Below are 25,028 nucleotides of genomic sequence, written 5' to 3'. Positions count from 1 at the left end.
AGAACTATCAACGAATTTTTATTTTTTAAGATAGAGAATAAGTTGGTACACTATTTATAACTGGCAGCTACCAGGCTTTAAAATCCAATAGCTTAGGTTTATAGACTGCATGCTGTACAATAAAATCATAAAAGGCCCCCGGTGTTCACTACAAGGTTAAATTCCATTTATTGGTTCAACATATCTGCCAGTACACTCTAGGTTATTTGTCACTACATGTAGCTAAGAGCCTTGATTTGGGTTGATGATTTCTGTTGACTTTTGTCAAAACTCTCGACTTCTATATTAAATCTATATTTCACAAGTAAAACGGCAAGACAAGCAATCTATATCGCTTGGAATGTGCACTATGGACAGCAGAACATAGACTGATCTCTAGCCACCTTGGAAATACCTTAGAAAGATCAAGAAAAATGCAAAATATTCTGCAAATATTTGCACTTTTATTGGGTTTTTTGGGTTGTGGGTCTGCTGTATTATCATTATATAATCACTATTGGAAAGTGTCTACAGATGATGATAGTGTCATTATCACCTCCAACATCTTTGAGAACCTCTGGATGTCCTGTGCAGATGACTCTTCTGGCACTTTCAGTTGTCGGGATTTTCAGTCCTTGCTTGCTTTACCAGGTAAAACAACATCTATTACATTGGAAGTAACAATATAGATAAGAAAAGGTTCACACTTTAAAATAAAGATCCATTGGTTAATGTTAGTTTATGTATTTACTAACATTATCTAAGGATGACTTATAGAATTTTTAATGGTAATTTACATTATTAAAATACAAAATTGTGTTTAATTAGTTAATGTACTTTGAGTTAACATGAACTAACTATCTGTAACTACATTAACTAATGTTAACAATGTTTAATACATGCTGTAAGAAATGTATTGGTAATTGTTAATTTATGTTAGTAAATAACTAATTGAAATACCAATTACCCAATGGAGACTTATTGTAAAGTGTTACCAGAAAAAGTATAAAAATTCTTATGAGGTATTATGTTTGGTACAGCTGAGTAATATTGCTTTTATACGGTTCTATAAACATGTAAATAATATAATCTTCAAATCAGAGTGATACAGTAACAAAACAATGAGAACCATTATATTTACAATTCTAAAGTGTAAATATAATGAATTTAATGAAATTAATAAAAAAAAACATGATTTTACATAGATTATAATAGAAGTCAGTATTTTATATGGCTGATCAAACGAATTGTCCACAACAGCCAAATATAAACTTAAAATAAAAAACATCTTTGTTAGCACAGTAACAACTTTGTTTAAAACAATAAATTGCAAGCATATAAATACAAGATATTTCACTACAATAAAGACATCAAGACTTAAACAGTTTTCAGAAAAAAATGAGGAAAGACATAGTTTAAGACATTAGGGTCTTGCAATATATGCAAAATTTTATGCTGAGCCTGAAATCGCATACTTCCATACTATATAGTATGCTAATAACACTATGCGAGCGAAGTAGTATGTCCAAATTCATAGAATTCAAAAAACATTGCCAACAACACCTTTATCAGTACAGAAACAAGGGGGTAGGGGTCAAAGGGGTTAGGAAGAGGTAGAAACTGTGTCTAATCCTAATTATCCTAAGAGTGGGAGAGGAAGTAAAAGAAAAGAAAAAAAATATTTTTAATACTTATTTGTAATTTCTCCTTTTGTTCAATTTGATCCTTTTTCTGTTTCATTTTTATTTTCATCTCTTTTCATCCCCAGTTGCCTTTGACAGCTATATGTTCTTGTGAACAAGCTTGTACTAGAGTGAGTTACATGTGAAGCAAGACCCCGACCAGTACAGCAGCATAATAAATTATAACAATTATTTGAATTTTAAAATAAAGGAGGCACAAAAAGGATATCACATTCTTACACATACAAAAAAAAAAAAAAAAAACTGAAAAATTACATGTACATAAGTATTCACAGCCTTTGCCATTATTAAGCTCTAAATTGAGCTCAGGTACATTTCTTTCCATTGATCATTCTCGAGATGCTTCAGTAGTTTAATTGGAGTTTACTTGTGATAAATTTGGTTGATTGGACATGATTCAAAAAGGTCTGCACTATTTCGGGTTGACCGTGCATGCCAAGGCACAAACCAGGCATGAAGACAAAAGAATTGTCTCAAAGTACAAGGCTGGGAAAGGTTACAAAGAAATTTCTGCTGGTCTGAAAATTCCAATGAGCACAGTGGCCTCCATCATCCAAAAGTGGAAGATGTTTGGAGCCACCAGGACTCTTCCTAGAGCTGATTGGCCATTAAACATGAGTGATCAGGGGAGAAAGGACCTTAGTCAGGGAGGTGATCACTAACCCAATGGTCACTCTGTCTGAGCTCCAGCTCTTCTTCTCTGGAGAGAGGAGAACCTTACAGAAGGACAACTATCTGTGCAGCAATCCACCAATCAGGCCTTTATGGTAGAGTGGGCAGACGAATGCCACTCCCAGCCTGGAATTTGCCAAAAGCCATCTGAAGGACTCTCTGACCATAAGAAACAAAATTCTCTGGTCTGATGAGCGTAAAATGGAACCCTGAGTGATTGCCAGGCGTTGCGGTTGGAGAAAACTAGGCACCGCTTAACACCAGGCTAATACCGTCCTTACAGTGAAGCATGGTGGTGGCAGCATCATGCTGTGGGAATGTTTTTCAACAGCAGGAATTGGAAGGTCTACTGTAGTCAGGATAGAGGGAATGATGCAATGTACAGAGACTTCCTGAACGAAAACCTGCTTCAGAGTGCTCTTGACCTCAGAATGGGTAGACGGATCATCTTCGAGCAGGACAATGACCCAAAGCACACCACCAAAATATCTTTAGAGTGGCTTTACAACAAATCGGTGAATGTCCACTTGGTGAGTGGCCCAGTCAGACCCCAGACTTAAATAATATTGAACACCTCTGGAGAGATCTGGAAACAGCTGTACATTGTTGCTTCCCATCCAAAATGATAGAGCTTCAGTGGTACTGCAAAGAGGAATGGGCAAAAATTCCCAAAGACAGGTGTGCCAAGCTTGTGGCATCATATTCAAAAAGACTTGAGGCTGTAATTGCTGCCAAAGGTCCATCAACAAAGAATTTAGCAAAGGCTGTGAATACTATGTACATGTGATTTTGCAGTTTTTTTTTATTTTTTTTTTATAAATTTGCAACTGATTCAAAAATTATTTTTTTACATTGTCATTATGGGGTAGAACTTACAATTGTGTGTAGAATTTAATAAAATAAATTAATTTAATAAATTTTAGAATAAGAATGCAACATAAACAAATGTATTGTGTAACAGAAATTAGCTAATTTTATTAATATTAATAGACAACAATAATGGTTTATTCTTAATTAATAATATTCTGGCTTAAGCTTCAGTCAATTAGGTCAAAAAAACATATGATTGTATATGATCCTGCCTGCGCGACCGAGCAGACTCTTAGATTATGAATATTAATTATCAACAATAACGACTTATTATTAATTATTAATATTCTGGATCAATTTATTGTTAATTTGCCCAAACAAACAACTCGAGCTGACATGGTAATGAACTATTCATTTAGAAAAGGGAATTGTTGCTACTTTTTGTAAAGTAAATTAATCATTTATAAGTTTTAATCAACTTATAACAGCTAGGCAGGGGAATCTGTCTTTCAGTGACATTTCCTTGTGAGGCAAACAATACAATTTATTTGATTATAATGGGATTTATTGACTAGTCAGACAGAGATATCGAACAAACGCATGAACATACATTAAACATAGAACAAAGGTAAACCACGTAGAGATATCGGGTCTATACGGGTCTATGAAACATGTACAAACAGAGAGAGATAGCAAAGCGCGGAGATATAGATTTCAGAAAAAGAGTGGCAAAATCTGGTTTCAGTTCCTCACACACAATTAAGGATCACCAAGATTATAAAAAACACATTTTTAATAAAAGGGGCACAGCTTATTCGCATAACTAAAAATACCTGGACTTTAATGTCTGGGGTCTCTCACCTCTCATGCGAGTCTCTCTTCCGTCGGGATGAAAACTCCTTTGATGTCCTTCTTGATGCGTTGAGTTTGTAATACAGTTCGGACGAACACGATCGCAAACTTTAACTGATATTACTTTGCCGGAAAGAAAAGAAAACGTGGCGGGAAAATACCATGCGGCTTAGAAGAGCCGCTGGCCCCTCCAAGGGGACACCTTTGGTGAGTTCTTTGTCCGGACTTCTCTACAGATGTTGGGGGTCAGCCCGGTTATACCTGCGGGTCACGTGACAACCCGTTCAGCATTCTTGAGCATTCATACTCTGCGCATCATGTGTTGTAAAATGTCAAGAGCATTCTAAAGACACCAAACACTTCCACAAGAACATTAACATAATTCCCACACTTACCTTATTTAAACTAAAAAGGGCCAAAAAGAACAAATTTGTATCAACTTTGTATGAGGAATTACACATTATACACATTACAAAAGTTAAGTGTAATTAAACAAGAGATTTGGGTTCTAAAAGTCTTTGTTTAATCTTGAGGAATGTCTTTGTCTGTGAGCAGAAGGCTGACTAAAGATGTTTTTTTTTCTCTTTTATCTTATCTGCCATGTTCTTTTGAAGTCGGCAGAGAGTGGTTTAGGTTAACTTGTCAACAAGAAGTCTAGGCCAGACTTTTGTCACCGAGTGATTTGAATTGTCCTGGAAATTGAACCCAGACCGTTTTCATGGAATGTTAAAAGGAATGTTTACCTCCAGAATACATGTTACAATATGTTACCAGTTATGTTACAATTGTAATGTAATGTAATGTGTATTTATATAGCGCATTTATTGTGTATGGCCATACACCCAAAGCGCTTAAAGAGAAGCGCTATGAATACTTTCTGGATGCACTGTACCTGAACAACTAGCTCAATGTGCTAAACAATCCATTACAAATACTGAGGTTTTATGTTCAAACCAGTTTAGGGCAAGATTCCTGAGTTGTTGTTGTTTTTTTATATGCTTATTTGACAGTATGCTTGTATTTCTAACACATGCTTTGAATGCACATCAACCTCATCAAGCTCTAAACTGCATTTCAAGCTGTTCATGCTGTGAACTTGCAAAACCTTTCAAACTTTGGTTCAAATCTTCCACACGGTACATCACAGATTTACTTCTCTTCCAGCTTCACACTATTTGCAGCTTATCAGGTTCCACTCTGTGTTTTAAGTTCATCAGGCTCCGCGTTGTATTTCAAACTGACCAGGCTCCATGCTGCATTTGAATTTCACCAGGCTCTGAACTACATTTGAAACTCTCCAGGGTCTGCAACTTGTTTAAGCTTATTTTAATTATTAATTTAATTAATAATTGAAACAGTTAAATATAAACTATTAAAAAAATTAATTAATTGTATAAATTGTGTAATGTTCAACAAGTTTCCTAAAATAATTCAAAACCAAAAATAAGCAAAATATATTCATTATGTGCTTGGCCCCTTAATCACTGATTGCAGCTATATTATTAAATTTGCTGGTTGTAACTGTAGCGGCTACGAGGTGTAACAGCTGAGAGGCTAAACTAGAGACATGATTCGTGACGCAAACATCAAATAAAAACATAAACAAGGGAAGGAGTTGTTTTAAAGTCGTCTCTCATTTATTTTCCCAATAAAAACATATCTTGCCATTTTGCCAGGGTAGCTTTGATTTGATTTTGATCAAGAAAGAATACTTTTGACAATTTTTGATTTTTTTGAAGCTTTGTTAGGTACAACCATCTCCATCGTTTATGAACGTACATTTTGTCCTTCTTGAATTGTTGGTGGTAGGGATGGAGGAGTCCTCAGAAGTAACAGATGATTAGGTGTTAATGCTTTTAAATCAGTTTGGTCAGTGGATGCTTTGGTTATTGAACAATTATTAATGATAGCCTCCACTTCACAGAATACAGTTTGATGTCCTTCTTTATCCAGATTCTGCAACCAAGGTAGAATTCAGGATTTTTTGCACAGACTAAATTCACTACACTTCTTTTGAACTTTACCTTAAGGAAGCCAAAGTAATCTACCCCAACACAGGTAAATGGTGTTTCATTAGGAGTGACTCTATCTGATGGTAAATCTGCCATCTGTTGACAACCTGGAAGTGCATTCAATCTTTTGCAATTAACACACTTTGACAGTATTTTTCTTATAGCTGTACTCCAATACACCAATAAATCCAATATTTCTGCTGAAGTTTGGCTATCATGACCAACTCCTTGGTGAATGAGTTGCAAAAGGATTTTTGCAATGTGAGAAGTTTTTGGCAAAATAATTGGATGTTTCGATTTTTCAGGCATTGATGCCCTACTTAAACGTCCTCCAACCTGCAGAACATAGTTTATAAATATGGCTACTCTTCTTTATACTTTCACTGCCATTCAAACAAGCAAGCTGATCCGAAAACACCTTTTCTTGAGAATGTCTAATAATTTCCAATTCAGCCATCTCAAGTTCTTCTAGAGCAGTGGTCACCAAACTTGTTCCTGGAGGGCTGTTGTCCTGCAGATTTTAGCTCCAACCCTAATCAAACACACCTGAACAAGCTAATCAAGACCTTACTAGGTATACTTAAAACATCCAGGCAGGTGTGTTGAGGCAAGTTTAAGTTAAACCCTGCAGGGACACCAGCCCTCCAGGAACGAGATTAGTGACCTCTGTTCTAGAGGAAGGTAAGGTTGTTCAAGTTGGCCATTAATATTTCCAAAGGAGTAAGGTGAAGCTGCAGGCCAGGAGACCCAACTGCATGCTCAGACCTGCGCGCACAGACCTGTACTTCCAGACCTATAGTTTTCTCAGACAGTGCCATCTGCTGTTGGGTGGAGTGAAGCAGCAGGTACAGAGACCCAACTGCACGCTCATGCTGCGTTCACAGTAGACGCGGAACGCGCGTCAAGCGTGAGTGATTAACATGTTAAGTCAATGCAAATGCACGAATAGACATCCTGTGCGTGGTGCGAATTGAGAGTTTTGCACATTACGCGCGAATCGTTCGACTTCGAAAATCTGAACTTCAGCGGACATTCGCGCCACATTAACCAATTAGGAGCTTGTTCTTGTGGGGGCGTGATTATGACATATCGCCTGTTGTGGGTGTCCCAGAGGAAGTCCTCCAGCTGACACTGACAAGAAATTCATCAAACTGGGCTGGGCTCAGTCAGAAGCACCGCTGAAAGCCTCCGTCATCCAGGATCAGTTTCTGGAGGAGTTTATGAGTTCACAGAGCTGGATGCACCTCTGAAAAGATTTTGTGAACTCAGACACGGCCCTAAACGTATCAACGCTGTATTTCAGCCTTTATAAAGCACATTAACATGTGTTATTTTCTTCATAAAACCCATGTTAGCCATTTAGCTACAAAGCTAGAGTCACCGGGCAGACGGAAGCCCTGTCCATCATACGAATCCGCATCTGTTCTGAAAAAAATTTGAGACGCCCGAATGAAGTGGATTTGACGCGTGAATGAAGGGAGTAAACTCAAATGTTAACGCAGCTAATTACGTGAGAATAGCACGATTTATCTGCGCGTTCCGCGTCTGGTGTGAACGCAGCATCAGACCAGCACTTTCTAGCAAGTAGCAACATCAGAAACGCCAGTAAGGTTATTTATTAATAAAGCAATTCCTGAAAATTACCAGGTTTTATGGCATAAATCAATGTGGTGTAAAATATTAAACTAACAAACAATTATTTCAGTGTTTGACTTGATCAAATAGGTGTCAAAAGAACATTATTTTATGATATTTACAGCTTGCTCTTATTTTATGTATTATTGTACCATTATGGGACAATTTTCTAGCAATGTTTTCTGGCAAAATGAAAAAACTTTAAAATAAAAATATTAAAATAAAGAGTATAATAAATAACACAATTATTATTTTTAACATATTTTAGTGGTATGTAGTCTAATGTTCAAATTACTGTATTATCTGTCTGAAAGTGCTGCCAAAGACAATTACAGTAACACAATAACAGTTTACCAATTATAAATAAGTTCTGTAATGATTACAAATATGCAATATATAATAGAACAGTGGTTCTCAAACTGGGATACGTGTACCACTAGTGGTACGCAGGCTTCCTTCTAGTGGTATGCAGAGGAATAAAATATGTCATGTACATGCAACACACATTTTAAAATTTATCAAAAATGATGTATATAATATGCCATATATGACATATAGCCTACATTTCTGAGGTAATCTGCCACGTTTTTTTAACTGTCCAGAGTTGTAGCTGCTTTACTAGGCCTACTACGCTACTGTATTTCAATACTGCTCATTTTGGTGGTACTTGGAGAGACAATTTTTTTCTGAGGTGGTACTTGATGAAAAACGTTTGAGAACCTCTGTAATAGAACAATATAATTTTGGAAATCAAAGTATAATTTAATCTGCATATAATTTACAATATGAGCTCTCTTAAGTTAAACCAAAAATAATTTGCTTGTGGTGTTTTTTTCCCCAGATTGATATTACAATTTAAAAAGGGGGGGTCTCTGCCAACACCAATACAGTGCACCAAATGCTGCAGATATTTCCAGTTTTTTTTTTTGCTCTAGAAATAAAAAAAATCTCCCCAACAAGAATGTAAAGCATTTATTTTATTTGATGATATTTTCTACATAAAAAATAATTATTACTCCAATTAATATTTTTTTACCATTTTTCTTTGCATTGTTTACAGCTTGATGACTTGTAGGACCTCATGAAAAAATACACAAAAATTAAGTTTGTTGTGAGAAAATTACTCATAGTACTATAATTTATTGTATGTTAAGAAATTTATTGTTAACAAATGTCTAAAAATATTGAACTGAACAATATATATTTACAAATACTATTAATAAAAATATAACAGAGTTAATACAATACACCAAAATCAAAATAGTATGTTTACTATTTCATATAATAAAGTATTCAATCCTAGTGTAATAGTTTTAGTAGAAAAAATGGTTTAAATTACAATTTAGAAGCAGCTAAATTCAGGTTCCCCTTCGGATGGGGAACTTCAATACTATAAGTGGATTTTAATCCACGAAATGGGGATTTCGTTTTGGAAAGCCAATTGTCTGAAAGAGTATATAACGGGCCAATGAAATGCCAAATGAGTTGGCAGCGTAAGCTTGCGCATGTGTGCCTTATTGCCAATTAGCTCCGCAAATAAGCACAGGAAAAGCAAGGAAACGCCATCCTTTTCGCTTCAGAGACTATTACAGCCTCCTGAGAGAGTCGATGAGGGTTCCTCCTGCTATAATCCAGCGATTCTGAGCGAACGAGCGCATTCTCCCGGCCCAGAATGTGTACGTGCAGCGGCAGACGATCGAGCTGGGTTTCTCCCTTATCTGGCGTTCTTTGAGTCCGGTCCTCCAGAGCGGTGCGTATAAAGTTGCAACTTCACAAAAAGAGAAACACAGTCGTGCAGCATGTCCTTTTCAGGATGCCGGTCCGACCGTGCGTTTCTGGATGCGTTTCTTGATTTCTACGGAAATCCAGGCCCGCTTACCCCCCTCGGTCAGGTGAGCGCTGTCAAAACTGATCCTGGAACGGACATGTTAGCTGTGCTTCCCGGGCTGCTTCGGCCGTGGGTTGGAGATGGTTTATCCCCCAGCTCCGCGGCCGGACCGACTAGATGGGTGCTACGTAGAGGACCAGAGGGCTAAGCCTTTAAAGCCTCTCGTCCCCTTCTTCCCGGAGGTGCACAGTAGGCTCATGCAGTCTTGGAGGGCATATCTGCTGCTCCTTGTTGAAGGCACCTGCCTACGAGAGCTGCTCCGCCCCAGCCTTCAGCGAAGCAAGAGTGTCGAGCACCTCGAAAGCAGGCAGCCCCCACTTCCCAGAGCGCCGCTAAGTCCGGTAAACGGACCGCGAAGCGTCCCTGGGACAGGTCATCTGGAGAAGAGGAAACTTGCTCTTTCCCCGCTGGAGGGCGGGTCCCCATTTCCAACGCCACTTTTTACTGCCATGATAACATCAATGAAAGAGCACTTTTCCACTTTCCCTGATGTGACAGCCCGAAATCTGCTAGTCTGGGTTGCTATGCTTCTAGTTCGCAGGTTCGGTGCTTTTCACCAGTGGCTCACGAGGGCTGGGAGGACGGTCTCCTTTCTCCCACCCCTCGAGCCTCCCCTCCGGAGTTTGGGTGAGGAGTGAGAGCAAATCGCCTCCAGCTCTTCTGCGGGACCCTTACGATTCCCGGATCAGCACACCCACTCCGTGCTGCCCCACTGCTGGTATGTCAGCGATTGTAGCGATGATTCCATTAGGGTTTTACAGCCCGCACTTCATCGTGCCCAAAAAGAGCGGTGGGTCACGGGCAATCCTAGATCTGTGCATTTTGAACCGCCTTCTGCACAAGCTGCCGTTCAGAATGCTCACGCAGAAGCGCATCCTTCCGTGCCTTCGTCCTCTGGATTGGTTTGTAGCAATAGACCTGAAGGACACATATTTCCATGTCTCCATTCTTCCTCGCCACCGTCAGTTTCTGTGGTTTGCATTTAAAGGTCGAGCTTGGCAATAAAAAGTCTTCCCCTTCGGGCTCTCTCTGTCTCAGCGGGTCTTCACCAAGCTTGCGGAGGGTGCCTTAGCGCCCTTTCCGCTCGCGGGCATCCGCATACTCAATTATCTCGACGACTGGCTGATTTTTAGCCCACTCTCGGGAGCAATTGATTAAGCACAGAGACAAGGTGCTCCGGCACCTCCATCTGTTGGGGTTTCAGGTCAACCGAGAAAAGAGCAAACTCGCCCCGTGCAGAGGATCTCTTTTCTCTGGCTGGAGCTGAACTCGGTCACCATGACAGCGCGCCTCTCCGGAGAGCGCGCTCAGCTAATGCTGAACTGCCTGAGAGAGCTCGACAGCAAAATAGTGGTCCCACTAAAATTATTTCAGAGGCTCCTGGGGCATATGGCATCCGCAGTCGCTGTCACGCCGCTCGAATTCTTCCATATGAGAACACTCCAGCACTGGCTTCATGATCGAGTCTCCAGACACGCATGGCACACCGAGTCACTGTTGCTGCGCTGTGTCGCCGCGCCCTCAGGCCTTGGAACGACCCCTCCTTTCTACAGGCCGGAGTGCCTCTAGGACAGGCGTCCAGTCATGTTGTTGTTTCAACAGATGCTTCCAGCATGGGCTGGGGGGCTGTGTGCTGCGAGCATGCAGCTGTGGGCCTGTGGAAAGGAACCCAGTTGCATTGGCATATCAATCGCCTGGAGCTGTTGGCAGTGTTCCTCGCTCTCCACCGTTTTTTTTCCGGTGCTGGAGCAGCAGCACGTGCTGGTCAGGACGGACAGCACGGCGGCGGTGGCGTATATCAACTGCATGGGGGGTATTCGCTCTAGCCGCATGTCTCAGCTCGCCTGCCGTCTGCTCCTCTGGAGTCATCCGCTGCTAAAATTGCTGCGCGCCATTCACATTTCAGGCAAGCTCAACCGTGCAGCCGATGCGCTCTCACAGCAGCCTTTACGTCCTGGAGAATTGAGACTCCACCCCGAGTCTTTTCAGCTGATATGGGCGCGATTCGGGGAAGCCCAGATCGATATGTTAGCTTCCACCGAGATCGCTCATTGCCAGTTGTTCTTTTCCCTGACCGAGGGCTCTCTCGGCACGGATGCACTGGCCCACAGCTGGCCTCGGGGCATGCGCAAATATGCATTTCCCCCAGTCAGCCTGCTCGCGCAGTTACTGTGCAAGGTACGAGGAGGACGAGGAATAGGTTGCTGGTTGCGCCCCTCTGGCTCAACCAGATCTGGATGTCAGAGCTCTCCCTCCTCGTGATGGCCCTCCCTGGCAGATCCCTTTGAGAGAGCACCTACTCTCTCAGGGACAGGGCACCATCTGGCACCCTCAACCCGATCTGTGGAACATCCACGGTGGTCCTTAAACACGAGGAAGACTAAGGTAACCTACCGATTGTGGTGGTTAATATCGTCACTCGGGCTAGAGCCCCCTCCTCGAGCGCACCTATGCCCTGAAGTGGAGTCTATTCACTGAATGGTGCGTCTCTCGCAGAGAAGACCCCCGAAATTTGCCAGATCAGCGTTGTGCTTTCTTTACTCCAAGAGAAGCTTGAGAGGAGGCGCCCCTCCACACTCAAGGTTACGTGGCTGTCATCTCCGCTCTCATGACGCCGTGGCTGGCAGCACTGTGGGAAGGCATAACCTCATCATCCGGTTCCTCAGAGGCACTAGGCGAATTAATCCACCCTGCCCCCCTCTAATGCCCTCTTAGGATCTTGCCCTCATTCTCACGAGCCTGCGTCAGGTCCCTTCGATCCTTGACTCAGTATCTTTAAGATTTCTGTCCCTGAGGACAGCTCTGCTTGTCGTGTTGATATCGATTTAGAGGTTGGGGACCTGGAGGCATTTTTCGGTCAGTGACTCATGCCTGTTATTCGGGCTGGCTTACTCTCACATTCCTAAGACCTGCCCGGGATATGTGCACAAGGTTCCTACCACACCGTTAAAGACCAGGTAGTGAGCCTGCAAGCGCTGCCCCCGGAGGAGGCAGACCCAGCCCTTTTCTTACTTTTTCCAGTTCGCGCTTTGCGTATTTATCTGGACCGCACTCAGAGCTTTAGATCATCTGAGCAGCTCTTCGTCTGCTATGGTGGTCGGCAGCAGGGAAATGCCGTATCGAAAGAGAGGTTGGCCCACTGCATAGTGGATGCCATATCCCTCGCTAACCTGAGCCAGGGCGAGCCGTGTCCCCCGAGAGTGCATGCGCACTCCACTCGGAGCATCGCATCCTCTTGGGCGCAATATATCTGAATCCGTAAAACTTCTTTGAAGTGGGATAAGTAAGGGCCAGGGATCACGTTGGAAGACCTTGCCACTATTTGATGCAGGAGCGCTCACGCTATGCCTGGCTATCCTCTCATCGGAGGCGAAGGTAAGGTGCAGTCATTATGGTGTTTTTCAGACATTTCCCCATTTTGTGGATTAAAATCTACTTATACATTGAAGTTCTCCATCCGAAGGGGAACGCTCTGGTTACTGAAGTAACCCTCGTTCCCCGAGGATGGGGAACGAAAATGCTATATAGCATCGCCATAATGATTGTTCCTTAGCTGTAAGTGTCAGTCTCTTCAGCTTAAAAGGATGGCGTTTCCTTGCTTTCCCTGTGCTTATATGCGGAGCTAATTGGCAATAAGGCACACATGCGCAAGCTTACGCTGTCAACTCATTTGGCATTTCATTGGCCCGTTATACACTCTTACAGACAATTGGCTTTCTGAAACGAGATCTCCATTTCCATCTTTAGTAACCAGAGCATTAGTCGATCTGTTAAACAGCATGTGGCACTGTGAAGGTCTGGAAGTGCAGGTCTAGCCGTTTGAGCGTGCGGTTGGGTCTCTGGGCCTGCAGCTTCATAATGTTGTTCCAAAGTGCTACCATGTTGTTTATTCAAATCCAAATAATCAAAAAAGCTCTCAATTGTTTTCTCTTCTGACTAAGGAACAAAAGCAGGTTCTTTAATCTCAAAATTCAAGCTACTGCTTTCTTTAAATGGAACCAAGGCCATGAGAATTTCTGTCACCCGGTTACAAATACTCTGAATTGAGTGGTTTCATTCTTAATAAACTTAAGAATAGAAGACCGAATCTTTGTAGCACCAATGATCTCTCCCTCTAGATTTTCAAAAAGCACAATGGGCTAAAGAATGCCCATTAACCCTCAGGGTTTGAAGACTGCATATACGCAGTTTTGCTTTTGCAAAATAAGATAAACACCATTTATTCCTTCATTTCTCTCTCAGCAAACTGTTTTTAGAAATGCATCAGTAAAATGAACTGAAACTCTGCGAAAACAAAATACACAGACATGAGACATATATCTGTAGAAAGCTTGAAATTTCGACTTTTTAATGCAGCAGGTGTATGTTGACAACAAACATTGTTTGACAAAGCAATCAGTATAAAACCAACCATATGTCTAGTTTCTCAGTCCAAGCTCATTTTTTTATGTGGCCACGCCCACAAGGCTTTGTTACTACAATCATCCACTTGAGACACATCCCACTTGAGTCTCCATGTAAACTTCTCCATGAATACTTGACAGATACACATGCGAGACATACCTGCATAAAGCTTGGAAGGTGCACTTTCCAACACATTTTGAAAACAAATGTTGTCTCACTAGGTAATCCATAGAATTCTCTCAACAGAGCACGCATTATGCACGCTCTTTCCGTGTCTACCATTAATACAAACGATTTACTTGTACTTGTGCAAGCCCACAAATAAACCAAGTGCTCTGGCTAGATGCTGATTTATTCAGAAGGTGATGCTTGTTATTTTACCATAGTTTTTTTATTCATTTTAACATAGCTTTACTTTACCATAGCCTTATTTGGGCAATATATGTATATATATATATATATATATATATATATATATATATATATATATATATATATATATATATATATATATATATATAAATAAATACATATATATATATATATATATATATATATATATATATATATATATATAAAAGGTCTTAAAATATTATTTTGATTTGAAGTAATTCTTTTTCATGTTTAAAATATTATTTATTCTTGTGTTTAAAGCTTTCGTCATTACGCTATTTCAGTGTCTGTCATTCAGAAATTATTAGTAAATGCTGGATTAATGCACAAGAAAGTTTTTATTACAACAGTTTTGCAAACATGTTTTATACCATTTGAAATATAATTTTTTAGTGCATGCTGTATAAGTGCACATACAGTGCTTAGCATAATTGAGTACACCCCTATTTTGAAAACACTCCAGTTACCCTCAGAGGGGGAACGGAAACACTATGTGGAAACTTGGGGAAACAAATGGTGATTTGGTCAGAATCCAATCATCTGAAAGAGTATATAAACGGGCCTATGAAATGCCAATGAGTTGGCAGCGTTAGCATGCACAGCTGTCACTACTTACAATCTGAAATAAAAGCACAGATAAGTGAGGGAGATGGCATCCACAGTTCAGAGGGTATGTTCCAACCACTGTTTGGATACGGCACTTCCCTTCTGCCGATCACCGTAACAGATAAGATAAATTAACAGATAAGCTGAGTATGGGACTGTATAATACGCAAAGTGTGATACAGTTATAAAGGGGCTGGGTCTGCCTCTTCCATGGGCAGCACTTGCAGGTTCACTACGTAGTCTTAAAAAAGTAGGAACCTAGGGCACCTAAGTGGGCCGGAGTCTCATGAAAAATTTGAGAGTGGGCCGTCCAAAAACGCTGGCACATTTCGCTGAATGAAAATTCTTCCAGATACCCACTCATTTGAAAGATGTCAACACCACCAGCAGAGCTGTCTACCTGGACAGAAATCTTAAAATAATGAGTCAAGTGACTCAAAAGAGAGATCTCCAAGTGGGTATGAGCGGGGAACAGGATAAATTAATATCCATGTCTCACGCCTCTGGAAACTGGATGATGAGACAATGCTTACCTAGCGTGCCACCATCGCCACACCCTCAGAGCGGGCATGATCGTAACCCAACCCCTCAGAGCGGAGAGGACAACCTTAGCTTTAGCCAACTGAGGTAGGATAGCATCACAGTTACCTGGCATGTTCGGGGTCCTTCTCTAGGAAAAAGTAAACCACACAGCAAATAGAATCAACTTCAGGGCATAGGCATGCCTTGTAGAGGATGCTCTAGCCTGAGTGATGGTGTTAACCACCTCCGCGCTTCAACTATGGACCATACGTGAGGCATATCTGGGTGCGGGTGCCAAACGGTGCCTGTGCCAGAGAAGAAGCTTCTTCTGGGGGATGTGCCAAGGAGGGGCAATCATCAGGTAAGAGCTGAAATACAGGTCCGATTGAGCCAGAGAGGTGCAATACATAGACCTGAACCTCAACCTCCCTGACTTTACACAATATCTGTGCAAGTAGGCTCACTGGAGAAAAGCTTATTATGTACGCCCCAGGGCCAGCTGTGTAGCCAGTAGAACTCTGCAGGGTTTGTCAAGTGGGGAACTTATGAGAGAGAGCGCACGTATCTCTTTGTAAGAGAGAAAGACGCAACCCATAACAGCTGGACAGTTGGGGGTGGAGTCTCCATTTTCCTAGGCGAAATTGCCGTGAAAGCACATGGGTTGCATGGTTGAGCTCAGTGGATAAGAATGGAATGCAGCGATTGTGCCACGTATGACTCCAGGGAAGCAGACGGCGATGGAGCTAAGACATACGGCGACAGCAGATACCCCCCATATGGTTGATATACGCTACGGTCGCCGGGCCGTTTGTCCTGACCAGCACGTATTTCCTCTCTAGCACTGGTAAAAAAAAAACGGTACAGCGCGAGATACACTGCCAGCAGCGATTAAAATGTTAATGCAACCAGGTTTCTACCATGGACCTACAGTTGAATGCCCGCACCACATGGCCCCCAGTGCAACTAGAAGCATCCGTTGAAATGATGACATGCCTATACACTTGTTCTAGAGGCACACAGGTCTGTTGAGGCTAGGGGTGCAGCGACACAGCTGAGTGAGAGTCACCCGGTGCACACACGAGACATCAGCTGCGGAGCTATATGCTCCAAGAGCCTCTGAATAATATAAATGGGACCACAGTTTCTCTGTTGAACTCTCTCAGACAGGTCAGCATCAGCTTAATGCACTCTCAGAGGGAGGCACGCCGTCATGGTGATTGAGTCCAGCTCCAACCCTAGAAAAAAGATGCTCTGTACTCTTTTTTTGGTTGACCTAAAGTCCCAATCGGTCAAGGTGCTAAAGCACCCTGTCTCTGTGACCCTGTGATCAATTGATCCCGTGAACGCTAAATCAGCCAGTCGAGATAATTGAGTATGCGGATGCCCGTGGGCCGAAGGGCGCACGCAAGGTTGGTGAAAACCCACAGAAACAGAGAGAGCCTGAAGGGGAGGACTTGTACTGCCAGGCTCGACCTTCAAACATGGACTGCACTGGAAATAAAGCATCTAATTATTGTAATTTTTTTGAGAGAATAGTATGGTGATTTTTTAACTGCTTTGACATGACTATTAAAACTCAGATCTTACTTCTGAGTCACACCAAGATTCTTTACCTTATTTTTTGTTGTTTGACCCTCAGTGCCAAGGTACACATTCACCTCAAGAACCTCAACTCTGTTCCCAAACGCAATGACTTCAGTTTTCTCTTTGTTTAACTGAAGAAAGTTTTGGCACATCCAATTGTCACATTCATCAATGCATTGGCAGAGGGTGTCAATGGGGCTGAAGTCATTAGGCAGTAAGGCTAAGTAGATTTGTATGTCATCAGCATAGTTGTGGTAGGAGATTTGGTTCTTTCTCATTATTTGGCTCAGAGGGAGCATATAAAGGTTGAACAGGAGAGGTGTCAGAATCAAGCCTTGTGGGACTCCACATCATGGGTGTCCACCTTGACCTAAGGTTACCTATACTGACATAGGCCCCGTTTACACTATTGCGTTTAAGTTTTAAAATGGCGCTTTACATGTAAATGATCCGCGTCCACACTAGCGTTTCACCCAGCTTTTCTGAACAGCATTCCGTCTACACCAAAAAAACTGAAATGCACATCACGTGACCACACACACACACAGACATGCGCTGCAGCATATCTAGCCAGATGAGAGCTGTGCTTGTCGGACTGCTCATCAAGCATCTCCCGCTGGATCTAATCTCACTATATATGTTAAACGTGATATTTCATTGATCTTGTTGTCTATATCTAACGACATATTCCCCGACTTTGGTCTTTTGAATCTATTACTTGTTCTCAGGTAACGTGTTTTAGCTGAGCATAAAGATAAGTTATTGTAACCAAGTACATTCTGTATATTGTCTGATCGCTTGCCTTTATTTCCTTTAAGGTATAAACTTATTATACGTTATACTTTTATAATAGCCATTAATGATTATTAAAACTGATATTCAGCAAAAGAGGGTATATTTCGCATTTGCAGTGAAAATGAAAGGAGGCAGTTGTTATAGGCTCCGTCTTGTTATAAATATCCACACAGTGAAGATGACGCTCATATATGCAGCACGACGTTTCAAAATTTCTTGCTGTCAAGTTGAAATCAAACTGAAAATAGGCAGTTTCTTATATCATGTTTTAACTTTATTGTTGAGAAAGTTAAACAAGCTAGCCATAGTGATGTGAATGAGGTTATAAAGGACACTGTTCCCTTTTGAAGATTTACCGGACATGTCCTCATGAGTTTGTTTTCCATATCAAACTTGCGAAGTCTGAACTTACAAGGAGAGTATGCGAGACTGAACTGTGTGGGTAGTCTACTTAATATTGAGGAAAAGACCGAATCAGCAGCCCCGCCTCTGTTTTCAGATGTCTCCGTTTTCCCCCATTCACACTGAGACGGAGCAGCAACGTTTTAGAATGAAAACAGCATCTCCAGCGTTTCCAAAACGCTCCGTTTTCGGCGCTTGAAAGGACAGATGGCATAACCGTAGCAAAACGTTTTAAAACGAAAACGCATTAGTGTAAACAGGGCCATAGTAATCTCTCCCTTCAAGGTAAGATCTAAACCATTTGAGGACCGTCCCAGACAGCTCAACCCAGGTTTCCAGCCTATCTAGCAGTATGCTGTGATCGACAGTGTCAAATGCAGCACTGAGATTGAGCAGTACCAGCACTGTTAGTTTACCTGAATCTGTATTTAGGCGTATACCATTGATTATCTTTATAAGAGCGCTCTCTGTACTGTGATGTGGTCTGAAACCAGATTGACAATTGTCTTAACATCCCTTGAAGTTTAAGAACTTGTTAACCTGGTTGAAAACAACTTTTTTAATCATTTTGCCAATGAAAGGGAGATTCGAGATTGCTCTGTAATTGCTCAAGATTATAAATGCTTAAAAATGTATAAGCAGTAACAACTGTGCACCAAGGATTTGTTCTCTGGCATGAGCCCTTTAATTTGATTCATTGTATTCTTCCGTTCTTTCTGAAGACCCTCAATTTTATTTGACAAAGCCTATGCAGTTAATTTTGTTTGCCTTTTACTGCAATCCATTTCAGAGCCAGTGACATCATCAACACTTGCTTCATTCATGGTTTATTTCCAGCAAGCCAAGAATACTTCATTCAATAAAATCACAATGACGCATAAACTTCATAAACATTGTGACATTACACCAACGAACAAAAAGCCAAGACAAACAGCCAACACCAGAGCTCTGGACAAAACAACCGAAACCAAACAACAACCATCGCGAATATCCACAATGGATAAACAGATGTTTACAACTGTGTCAAACCAGACTGCACAGCTGTGCCAGCGAAAGCCAAACAGGCTTACTTTCTTAGCGATGTTTGTTTACTCATGTCACAGATTAGGATTAGGATTTGGTTTGCATTGCAATTGCTTCAGCTGTAGAATTCTCTCTGTAATCTTGCAGGATCTTACACTCTGCAGCGTGAAGTTTATTCATGTGTCTGATGACCAGCAAACATTTTTTTGTTGACACAATGTAGCGGCTACATGGAGTAAAAGCTGAGAGGCTAAATCATAGACATGATTTGTGACGTAAACGTCAAATAAAATAGTAAACAAGGCAAGAAGTTGTTTCAATGTCTTCTCTCATTTATTTTCCGTTTTAAAAAAGCATACCTTGATATACTCTTGACATTGAAAAGTTAGTCCAAGGATGCAGGATTAACTAATAACCAATTAATTTGGTTTCCTCCTGCTCACTCGTACTAAATGTGGTTAATTTAGTAACCTCTGTTAAGTCAAATCACTTTAACGGTTCTTCTTATTTGTAGCACACTTTATTCTCTCTAACAAGTAACTCCCGCAAAAACAGACAAGGATCCTTTTATATCCACAAAAAAGCCCACGCTATCGCACCGCACATACCCTACACATGCGTAGTTTAGAAAACATAACTTAACAAACTATATATATATATATATATATATATATATATATATATATATATATATATATATATATATATATATATATATTTATTTATATAAAACATTTAAAGGTGAACTGTTAACTTTATAGTCCCAGTCAGAAAAACTAAACATCAACAAAAGCAAAACATTTTAAAAATATATGCATATGCATATTTATCCATATAAATAAATAAATAAATTGCACAAGTTAATAACACTAATTGAGTTTGTGTAATTAGAAGCAATATGGGGAAGAGGAGCAAACGCGAAAAGTCATAGAACATGTCCTGTCTAAAGCACAATGCATAGCAGTTGTGGAGAAGTTTTAACGTTAGCCTCACTAATTTACTTGAACAACCAAAAATATGTTTTCAAGATTCATGGAAGTTACCTGAAAGTGATGCACACAATTTATCTTGTACTTTCTTCCTGTTCTCGGCTCCAGACTGCTGTTGTCTTTTTCTGTGCATAGAGCTGCAACTTGCATCTATTATAATTATATGCAGCTAGCAGCCGCAAAGATAAGTGGACCAGCCGCGTGCGCGAAAAATCACGTCACATGTTTGTTTTTGCATCCACCTTAAAATTATTTTTTAAATGTGTTTAACAACATATTATCAATAGATGTTTTATTTACACGCAGTTTATGTTGATATTAGTATATAATAATATAATATAAATAACTTTTTTTTTCGAGCAGCCGAGATGGTGCCCCCCTCGGGAGCTGAGGCCCTACGCAGCCTGCGTACTCTGCGTATAGGGAGCGGCGGTACTGCACTGAGCACACCTTAATCGATTTTGCTGTGTTGTGTGCCTCCATCTGATAGGTTTCCCATTGAGGAATCACTGAACACTGCTAGCTTAACAGAGCTGTTGTTCCCCAAGTACTGAAACCTCAAGTTAACCTCTTCTGATTTGAGTTTTGTGCAATTTTTTTTTTCAAAAGTTCAAATCAAAAGTTTATTTGCACAATGCAGGGTCTGAACAGTAGCATACTTTGTGTTAGATGCCAAGATGGATATGTCACACATTATGTCAGGTCTGCTTTGTCTGGCAGAAAACATTATTTGTCCAACCTTTGATTTTAGCATGTCCATTTCACCTTCTGTCAATGAAGCTTCACACTTTGTCGCTCTGGTGGGATCCACTGAAATATGTTGCAGATTTTTGATATACATATATATAATGAAAGTTTTGGGGAATGCATATGCACCACTCCAAATAAAGTCATCCACGTGAGATGCAATAATGCCCATCACCTACCAGGAATCCTCTTGCCAGAAAAAACACTGCTGGATCTACTCTTGACACTGTTTGGTGTCTTTCACTCTATTGTACCAGAATAAAGAAGCATCTGTTAGACCATAAACACATTTAACTTCTATAAAACTCATTCTGTACTTCAGGTGGGAGGTGAATGTAAATGTCTCTGGTTAACTCTGTTCCTTGTAAAAAGGCTGCTTTAATGTTCATGGAGTTTAGCTGCTATTTATTTTGACAAATGACTACCATAATCATTTTTAAAGACTCTGAGGCACATGTAGGTGAGTCTTTGGGAAGGTCTTGAGTGTTTTACTGGAATCCTCTTGCAACTAATCTAGCCTTAGATCAATGCTAGCAGTTGTTTCTTTAAGTGTGTACACCCATCTCATACACTTCTGCCCTTCATCTTTCACTTCTTCAAAGAAATAATTTCTTTTCCAGCTGTCGAGTTCTTTATTTTTTGCAGACGTAAAGAGATCATCATGTACTATCAATATATCATCATCGTTGTAGTCAGTGCTTAACTGAAATTGCTCAGATGGAATCACTTGAACATTGTCCATCTGTTCTAGATCGACTGATCTAGTTGGATTTCCTCAGGCTCACTGTACTGCAAATTGTACCAGTTTTTGTGTTGTCCAGTAGCCTTTTCTGCTCTGCTGAGGACTTTTCCAGTATGACTTTTCGCACTTACATTGTCTGTGTATTTAACTACTTGGCCTATTTTTGGTTTTAGGCTTTCACTGTTAATTGATGAGCATATTTGTAGTATCTGTGACTGAGCAAGAATATCCTTTTTGGTTACCTCTGATTCAGGAGATTCACTGCTATCTTCAGCACTGTTTAATGTTGGCTCATCTTCACTTTCAGTGTCATTGATATCTGCTGCTGGTGTTCCTGTGGGGGTTTCTTTTGTTTTTATTTCTGTCTCCAGTTCTGTTTGTGGATCATCCACCTTTCTTAGTCTAGACTGATGCACCCGTATATAGGTTCCGCTTTGCCTGAAAAATCCAACCACACCATCTTGGCCTACACTGTAAAAAAATGTCTGTGATTTTAACTGTAAAAGTCTGTACAATCTACAGTGAAAACCTATTAAATAATTAACAGCTCATTTCAGTACAAAATACGGAAAATAGCTGTAACTGATCTAACCTTTGTTTTCGAGAAACTAATCAGTGTCTGAAATCTCACCACACACCCTCATTCACTAGTCCCTAAATTAGTCAATTAGTTTAGTCCACTAGACAGAGTGAATGACCACAAATAAGTGAATTGATGAACACCTGCAGCTAACAAGCACAATCACTGAAGGACAGAACAAGAAATAAAACCACAGACACAGCCTCACACCAAACCAACTGAATTAAAACAGATTCAAAGACTAATTGTAGGTGTCTGTGTGTTTTCAAGTTCCGTCATAGTTCAATCATTCTCGTTGTGAATGGTGTATTTACACATGTTAAACTGTCATAGATTGCTGAAGCTTCAGTAGTTTCATTTACGTTTGTTACTCAATTCTTACACTTAACATGATATTCAACAAAAACACAAGGCTAGCTTAAAAATATAATAGTTAATCTTATTAGACTTATTGTTATATTTTATTTTGTCTCTTCATGATATATAATTAGTGATTAACACAATTAATTATAGCAGCCAAAATAAAAACTAACTTAAAATAAGAAGTTGAAAAGTCAGACTAAAGCAGACTCTGTTCTCCATCATGGTGTCCTCGTCATTCAAATGAACAACAAAATTCATGAAGAGCTTTTATTTACATGACAGAAATAAAGTCAAAGGTCAGTAATAAGTGAAGATTCTGACGTTTGTGGAGTTGTTTATTGATCTCTGTTGAGATCTTGAAAAAATAAAAGTTTTATTGTGTAATTATTTTTATTTTTTTATTATTATTTTTATTTAGAGTTTTCAGTTGATTTCATCTTTGATTTTGGCTGTAATTTGTGTTATTTGGTCTTGTTCTTTCCTTCAGTGATTCTGGTGTTAACAGTTGTTCATCAATAACTATTAATCCTCCTTTAATTAGACACTTAATTGTCTCATTAATTTCATCACTGCCTGAGTGTTCAACCCTCTGTAGTGAGGACACTAGTGGGGATTTTGCACTGGGATTTAAGGGGTTAAATGTGTTCGACGAAAAATACAGACTGTGGAATGTATTTTTAACAGAAATATTCTGTAGATTGAATTTACAAATATAAAATATTAAAATCGGTAGATAACTGGCAACCACAGCTGCCAGTATTTTTTTGTAAAATCAAGAAAAACAACAGCAAAATACTGTAAAACATTTTTGTGGCACCATTGTGGGGGATAGTAGCATCTCAGTTCAAGTCCAAGATGAACTGAGGGAGTCTGATGTTATGCTGCATCTTTTTTTGTTTAAATGTAACTGTGTAGTTACTAATTCAGTGAAAGTATGTTTGTTAATTACAGTCACACATGGGCACAATCAGAGATGGGACCAAGTCATTGTTTGGCAAGTCACAAGTAAGTCTCAATTCATTGCCATCAAGTCCCGTGTCAAGTCCCGAGTCAAGACAGGCAAGTCCCGAGTCAAGTCCCAAGTCAAAGGCAACAAGTCTCAAGTCAAGTCCAAAGTCCTACAGTTTGATTTTCGAGTCTTTTCGATTCTTTTTAACAGAAAAATAAAATGTAAACAGATTATGTATGGTTGTAAGATCTGTATTTATTAAACAAACCTTTTTTGTGAAAGAACATTGCTCAGATATACAAAAATACAAATGTAATTTTCTGAAAAGTGCTAAACAGTGCTGCGTCTTGTCTACACAGCATATTGCACAAGAACGAGTTCCACCACAATAGAGTCCATTTTGCCTCACATCACACAGAAATTGCATGTCTACTGCTGTCTAGTTCGTTAAGTTTAGTTGTGCTATGTTATGTCTTCAGTGATCAACTTGTGATTAACTAAAACTACATAAACGACCTCAATGAGGCAGCAGTAGACCAACAACTCCTGTATGCTGCAAAGTAAAATTGAGTGAACTTGGTATTTTGTCAATTGAATCTCGTGTGTGCTGAAGAGATGGAGATGCAAATCTGTCTAGCAGCAATGTAAAATTGTGGCACATATACTAAATGAAGTAGGCTACTTCATTCAAACAATAACATTGTTTTCTTCACATAACAATGAAGAACTTTGCTCTCTACCTTGTGTGATGCTCGTGCACCAATTTCCTCTGTGGATAAAACTGCTTGCGAGCTCTCAAATATACGCTGCTCATGCGCAAATTTTCTCGCTCTCAAATATGCACTGCTCACACACACATTTCCTGCGTGCTCTCAGAGATTATATACAGAATTTGTGTCTTGTGTTCCCTCTTCCTTTCGTGCTTTTTGATATGATTTATATTGAGGCACTATTTATTAACAATAACCAAAATACTAAATCAGACTTACATATTACATTTTTTATCTAATAAACCATAACATTTTGGCTGTATGTTATATGATGAGATATTTCCAGTTTCAAACACTTAAAGACACAGAGAATAGATGTTGGATGTAAAGAATGCATTTTGTTTTACAAACATTTATTAAACATCCAAAAGGTTCACCATACTAATCAAATAAAAAACATTTAAACAAAAATATAACTAACGCAAGCAGAAATGTAACTGTGATAAAAATAAGGAAAAACTTGATAAGGTATTATAGCTTACTGTACTATTCACTCTTCAAATAAATATCACTATCAATCCCATTTTATCATGGCAACTAAAATAAAGTGAACATGTCTCTGCTGTCTTCCACATTATTGATGAGATTGTGGAGGACATTTTCCATGT

The 25,028-nt window shown here is 39.9% G+C and overlaps 1 protein-coding gene across 1 annotated transcript in view; it reads left to right on the top strand.

Moving 5' to 3' along the window:
• The first annotated feature begins 248 nt into the window (after positions 1-248).
• The window catches only part of cldn15b (claudin 15b), a 46,695-nt gene continuing 21,915 nt past the window's right edge, over positions 249-25,028 (top strand). Inside the window, exon 1 of the mRNA NM_001040314.1 lies at positions 249-630. Coding sequence (NP_001035404.1) covers positions 414-630 — 217 coding nt within the window. The 5' untranslated portion in view covers positions 249-413. The remainder of the gene's footprint in view (positions 631-25,028) is intronic.

Source organism: Danio rerio, chromosome 5 (genome assembly GCF_052040795.2).
Source record: "Danio rerio strain M-AB ecotype USA chromosome 5, GRCz13ab, whole genome shotgun sequence".
In the NCBI taxonomy this organism is placed as follows: Eukaryota; Metazoa; Chordata; class Actinopteri; order Cypriniformes; family Danionidae; genus Danio; species Danio rerio.
This window is presented reverse-complemented; position numbering and strand designations above follow the sequence as displayed.